Raw genomic sequence first — 6,560 nt, 5'->3', positions numbered from 1 at the left:
CAAGACATTGAGAGCACTCATCAATATCAACTGCGGTTCTAGGATATGCAGCAGCAAAGATGGCGAGAAAATCGTAAACCTCTCCGGCGACGACAGCTCGGAGAACCCTTACCCTTGCCAACTGAGGAGTACTCTTTTGACATTCAAAGGAAATCTTCGATCTTCTGCGTGACGATGATTATTGATGAATATGCACCGTACAAAATTGTGAAGGGACCTTTGAGTCAATGATAGACTATGTGTGTGCAGAAATTCCTCGCAAGATGGCGAGGAGATAATCGCGGCCGCGTCACCATCAGCATGTGTGTGCGCCGGTGACGTGCCCCGGTTTCCAGCCAAGCGCCCGATCTAGCTAACTGTCCAACTCAGTGATTGATTAAGTAGGAGAATTTCGTGATCAGATCGTTTTCAAAGGAACACACTTGGAGCTAAGAGTCGAGATCGAGTAGAAAAGTCCGTATCTGTCGAGCACAAGCAACGAAGAACGTCTAAGCTCGTCGATCTCCTTCGTAAAAACGAAATGAAAAAGAAAGCTTGGAGTAATTACACGATGATGACTTAACACGCTTAATTATGAGCAAATGTGTACATAGCTAGCTAGCTAGTCAGTCGCAAGGAGTAGTGTACTACAAGTTAAGCCGTATGCACGATCGAATCTTCACGTTTACTCCCTGTTCCGTTCCTTTTCAGTAGTTTCCCTTCCACTTTAAGGCTACTCCAACCAATCAAACCAACCCGATTCCAAAGAAAAACTCTTCAAAAAAGAGAGGTGAATTTCCAAAGGACAGGGCAAGAATTGAAGCTCTTCAGTATTCAATCAATTCTTTAATTAACCGATTCTGCTGAAACGAACAGCAAGTCAAAAAGTGGAAAAGGAAGAAGGAACTACAAGGTATCAGTTCTCTTCTCGGATGATCGGATCGACGGCGAACTAATGGAATCAGACGTCGACGTTGCAGGCGGCCGCTTGCTGGAACCGGAAGTAGTCAGTCCCGCCACCAGTGGTCGCGCCGTAGCTGCCCTTCCCTTCGTTAACCCTGATGAGCGCCGGGCAGTTTGCCCGGAGGTGGTAGTGGCCGGAGATCCACGTGCCGACCTTCCACCGCACCCAGCCGTCGACGCGGATGTCGATGAGCACGTACCCGGCCGTCTCGTCCTGGGCCAGCGCGACGGCAAGCTCCGGCGGCAGCATGACGTTGTCCATGGACCTGAGGTACGGCGACCACACCGACTGGTCCCGGTGGCCCTGGTAGGCGACGGGGAGGCGGGTGGGCACGGTGATGGCCACGCCCTTGTACTGCGCGTACACGTCGGCGGAGTCGTAGTAAACGCCGACGCGGTCGTTGGGGTTCCGGGCCGCCACGGTGGCCTGCATGGTGGTGAAGAGGTAGGCGGAGGCGGGGGGCGTAACGTTGAGGCAGAGCACGGCCAGGTCCTGCAGGTAGAACTGGGGCTTGTGGGGGCGGAGGACCAGGTAGACGACGAGGATGATGAAGAGGGCGAGGAGGATGACGGCCAGGAGGAAGCCGCAGCACTTGCGGTAGAGCTTTCTTTTGTGGCACTCGCACCCGCTGCCGCCGCCCTTGTGCCCGCCGCAGTCCTTGATCGCCATGGCCGGTCGATGCTGCACTAAGCGAGAAGCTGATTGATGAAGCTAGCTAGCGTGATCAAGGTGGTTTTGGTTCCGAGCTAGCTGGCAGCTGGTTGTTGTAGCTTGCAATTGTGAAGAGGATGGAAAATTGAGGGAGGAGCTCTGGGCAGTGTGCGCAGAGGAGGTATATATATCCCAGGGAATTGTGAGAAGGGAACTGCTGAGTGTAGGGTTAAGAGGAGGAGGAGGAGATCATCATTGATCAGTGTGAAGACTGACAAGCTGAGTGTTGTCGGCCGGGAGCAGAACTACCTGTACAGTTATTTACAGTGTACTTAGTGTCGAGTTGGTCAGTGTAAGGACTGTCACGGTGGAACCGTAAGCCTCGGGGGCGAAGCTGGACCAAAAGATCATTGGGTTCAGCTCTACTAGTTATGTGATAATCATCTACTAATGAGACAAGTTAAAGAGCAAACTAGTGAAGGTTTCATGAAATTCGTTGGGTTCAACTGAACCCAACACTTCTATACCAGCTCCGCCACTGGTAAGCCTGACTGTTGAAAGGTGGTTAATGATCTCATAGAAAACATAAATGGAAGATGGTTAATAATGCTTACAGGGGAATGGAGCTGGTGGGCTGTGGAGGTGAGCGAGTGCTAAGTTCCAAAAGCGGCAATGATTTGTGGCGGATGGGAATTCAGATTACGGCGAGAAAAGGAGCACCTTTAGTTTCCCAGATATGTTACAAAAAGTGGGAAATGGAAGAAAGGTGGAATAAGGAACACCTTTAGTTTTATGTGGATCATGAGCTCACGCAAGTCCACCACTCCAGCTAGGTAGCTGGATATCAAAACGGCCGGAGGCGATCGAGAGGGCCGGCGCAGCCGTCGCGTCATTGCGAACCGATTTTGAAATGTATTGTTGGTGGATTCTTTTGTATCAAATGCTACAAGCATGCGTGATCGGGGTAGCTAGTACTAGCTGGTAAAGAGAATGGTCGGTGGATATACATAGATGTAGTGGTAGATGGTAAAGAGAATGGACGACGCTGTGCTTTCTGTAATGGAGTAGCCGTAGCAGCTAAAACCTTTCTGTTGCAAGTCACTTTCGCTCGACGCATCAACTGCTATGTCGCACCTGCCTGCGCCCATTCGGTGTAATGCTTGTTCCGTGCGTGCAGTTGAGGTATTATGTGAGACGGAGATGTGTATAGTTGGCTCCATATGTCCATCCACGCACGATAATATCATGCCCATGATAATCTATCTATCCTTCTATTGATCCGATCGACGTTGGGGCTTTGACTGATGATAATATCTGCTATTTTTCTGAAGAACAGAGTACATCGTGCTATCTATATGTTGGACGGTGGCAAAAGAAAAGTGTCGCTCGATAGTCGATACTAGTGTCGAGACTCGAGACTAGAGTGAGGTGCACATTTTGGGCTCTGACTTTATCTGCTCAGCAGCTTCCTTGAGGTTTCTCTAAAGAGACCCAACCGAGAGATGAAGGAAAGGAGACTGGCTGCTATTCCAAGAGACCTAACTTGTGGACGAGGGCATTATTTCACTGTTAATTTTGGGGGTCCCCGAGAGATATCTTATTGCACTGTTAGCTGAGAATCATGTGCTCTCTACTCCTCAATAGGCAGTTTCGGAAGGATCATGATGACAAATGCATACGTGCACACCCAAGTTAGCTGAGCATTCCAATTGAAAAAGTTTGGCCAAAAGCAACTTCCTAGCTGGAGAGAGTAGCTAGATAACCTTGTTAGTTATAATCTTTTTTGTACATAATAAGTGAAAAAAATAAGCAGTAGGGAAACATATGAAAGCCTAAAAATGAATAGCTAGATATATAAACCTAATTTTCTTACAAAATAAGATAGCTAGGTATATAAAATTAATTTCTTAAATATATAAACCTGATTTTCTTACATAGCATTCCAAACTTGACTTAGAGAAAGCATATGATAGAGTTAGCTGGATATTTTTCTGTGAAGTTCTCTCGTAGAGAGGATTGACTCCAGGTTCATTCATATAATCATGCAGTTAGTCATGAGCGGAGAAATGGGGATATGCATTATCTGCGAGGTGAGACCCTACTTCAGAAACAAAAGGGGTGTCGGACAAGGTGGCTTGATATGCCCGCTTCGGTTCCATTTCACTATTGATGCCCTAGTTTCAATGATGCAAGATTTTTCTAGAGCTAGGCACATACATGGAGTGGTCGCGCACATGATCTCTAGAGGATTTACCCAGCTTCAGTACGGGGAGGATTTTTTTTCTTCTTCTCGAATATATGACATTTCTCAAGTTTCCGATGAGGAAACGAGAAAACCCCTACCTTGCCGCGCATTATTCAGGGGCTGGGTAAGAAAGACTGTTTTCCAAATGGAGCAAAACATAACCCCTAGGACCAGATGGTTCACAACTGAGTTCTATCAAAACTTTTTGAAGATAATCAAACAGGACTTGATGGCATTGTTTAGTGCTTTGCGTGAAGGTTAACTCGTGCTATTTTGCCTTTATTTTGCTGAGAAAATTTTGTTACCTAAGGTTTACGAAGCATAAAGGATCCAACAATACCAATATATATATCTCCTTAATGTTAGCTTCAAGATTTTCACAGAAACAACAACTATTAGGCTGGATTCGGTGGTTAATCATGTAGTGCGGCCCTCTCATAGTATGGTCATGCAGACAAGAAATACCCTTGATGGGGTAGTAACCCTTAATGAAAGAGTTCATGAGTTACACCGGAAAAATATGAATGGGTTCATTTTAAAAACTAACTTTGAAATTAAAAATTAACTTTGAAAAAGCTTTTGATAATGAAAAATATTCTTTCCTTCAACAAACACCTAGAATGAAAGGTTTTATGATGAGCGGCGTGCTCTAATTCATAATTTGTTTTTAAAGGAAGTGTGGCAATCAAACTCAATGATAACGTTGATAGATACTTCCAAACGAAAAAAAGATTAAGCCAAGGCAATCCATTATCACCCATGCTACTTAATATAGTGGCCATAGTTATTGAGTCCGCAAAAGCTTAGGGCCATATTGAAGGGGTGGTTCCACATCTTGTGGATGGTAGTCTATTTATTGTTCAGTATGCCGCCGCTGATGTAATTATATTTATGGAACACGACCTTGAGAAAGCAAGAAATCTTAAGCTGATTTTATCAGCCTTCGAGAAGCTATCATGTCTTAAAATTAACTTGCATAAAAATGAATTATTTTGCTTCGGTGAGGTACAAGACGAGGCAACCCAGTATGCTGATATTTTTGGTTGTGGGATTTATCAATCCCCTATTAGTTATTTAGTCATTTTGATTTTTTATCGAAAGCTTACAAATGCTGAATGAGAACACGTCGAGGAAGGACTCCAAAGCGGTTAAGTAGTTGGAAAGAGAAATTACTATATTTGGGCGGACGGTTGGTCCTCATTAACTTCGTACTCAACAATATGATATTGCATATGATTTTCTTTGCCACTTGCCTAAAGGAGTCATGCAAAGATTGGATTATTTCGGTCAATATTCTTTTGGCAAGGCGGTAGTGAGAAAAAATATCAACTAGCTAAATGGAATGTTGTTTGCCATTCAAAAGATTAAGGAGGACTTGGTATTCATGATCTTGAGGTAAAAAAATGATCCCTCCTTGAAAAATGGTTATTCAAGATTCTGGTTGAAGATGGGATTTAGCAAACCATCATAAGGGTCAAAGGTTTTATCCCAGGTTTATTGGAAGAGGTGATTTATGGTACCCTCAAATGAACAAGATCCGTTTATTTTGGTCAATCCGACGATTATTACCGTGTGCTACTTGTGGCTAACAGAGGGCAAGTAGACCTTCGAAATCACTAGAAAAAGACCGATCTTCGAGAAGGGAAGACAACTCGCTCAGCATGCGACAAATGGCGCGCTGTGGTGCTAGAAAATCCCTAGGAAGTGGTTTGGCTGCTAGCCATGTGTCACAAGGAGAAGCAAGGTGGGGATGAGGGAGGAGAGAGAAGACATAAGGGGTTCGGTTGTGTCAGCTTTTCCTTTATTTTCTAGATTCAATTTTTTTTTTCAAAATGAAATATCTTGAGAACCGTAAATCCAAATTACATTCCGCCTTGCATCGAGATTCCATGTTTGGACTCGTGGTGTGTACCTAACTGTACTCGTGCTTCAACTGATAAATATTTCTATTTTTAGTGTATTTGATACAGTTTTTCCCTTTAGTCAGTAATTGTACTTGGTCGTGTGCGCTATTGTAGCTGTGTTTTTGTACTTTTGCTTGCTCGTGTGCGCGACTGTACTTCTGTACTAGTACTTGCTCGTGTGCGCGACCGTACTTCTGTACCAGTACTTGCTAGTGTGCACGACTGTACTTCTCTATCTGTACTTGCCCGTTTGCTGTATATCTGTACATGTGCCTACTCGGGTGCGCGACTGTACTTCTGTATCTTTACTTGCTCGTGTGTGCAACTGTATTTGTACTCTCTCGTATATACGATTGTACTTGTACTCGCTCGTATATATAGTTATATTTGTACTTGTGTCTTCTATGTAAATGTACTCGCATTTTGCACGCAAGTGTATTCACGTGTTCACTAAATTGTACTCGTCTGCAATGACTCATGGTCTGTATGTGATTTGTACTGAGTTGAAAAAAACATTTATGAAACGGATTTAAGAACTAAATATTGCAATGCATCGTATAGCTACCGTACTTGCATGCACTAAGAACATCTCCAGCAGAGCCCGTAAAAACGTGAACTGAAAAAGTGGAGTTCAGTTCACCGAACTCGCGTATTTTACAGTTTTGGTTTACGGGCTCTGTTCTACACCAGCGGCTTCCGAACTCGTAAAAATTGGGTTTATAGATTTTTTTTTTGCATATGATCGAACAAAGGACACAATAAAATGCAAACAATTCATGTATAGTTCAGAGTGCAGATATCAAATGACACAATCAAA

At 44.1% G+C, this 6,560-nt stretch overlaps 1 protein-coding gene across 1 annotated transcript; it reads right to left on the bottom strand.

Moving 5' to 3' along the window:
- Positions 1-810: 810 nt before the first annotated feature.
- LOC124677768 (NDR1/HIN1-like protein 12) lies at positions 811-1,774 on the bottom strand. The gene has a single exon (XM_047213731.1). The coding sequence runs from the start codon at positions 1,610-1,612 to the stop codon at positions 941-943; it is 672 nt and encodes a 223-aa protein (XP_047069687.1). The 5' UTR covers positions 1,613-1,774; the 3' UTR covers positions 811-940.
- Between the last annotated feature and the right edge of the window lie 4,786 nt (positions 1,775-6,560).

This window comes from Lolium rigidum, chromosome 7 (assembly GCF_022539505.1).
Source record: "Lolium rigidum isolate FL_2022 chromosome 7, APGP_CSIRO_Lrig_0.1, whole genome shotgun sequence".
Taxonomy (NCBI): domain Eukaryota; kingdom Viridiplantae; phylum Streptophyta; class Magnoliopsida; order Poales; family Poaceae; genus Lolium; species Lolium rigidum.
The sequence above is the reverse complement of the archived record's forward strand: the minus strand, read 5'-3'. Positions and strand labels throughout refer to the sequence as shown.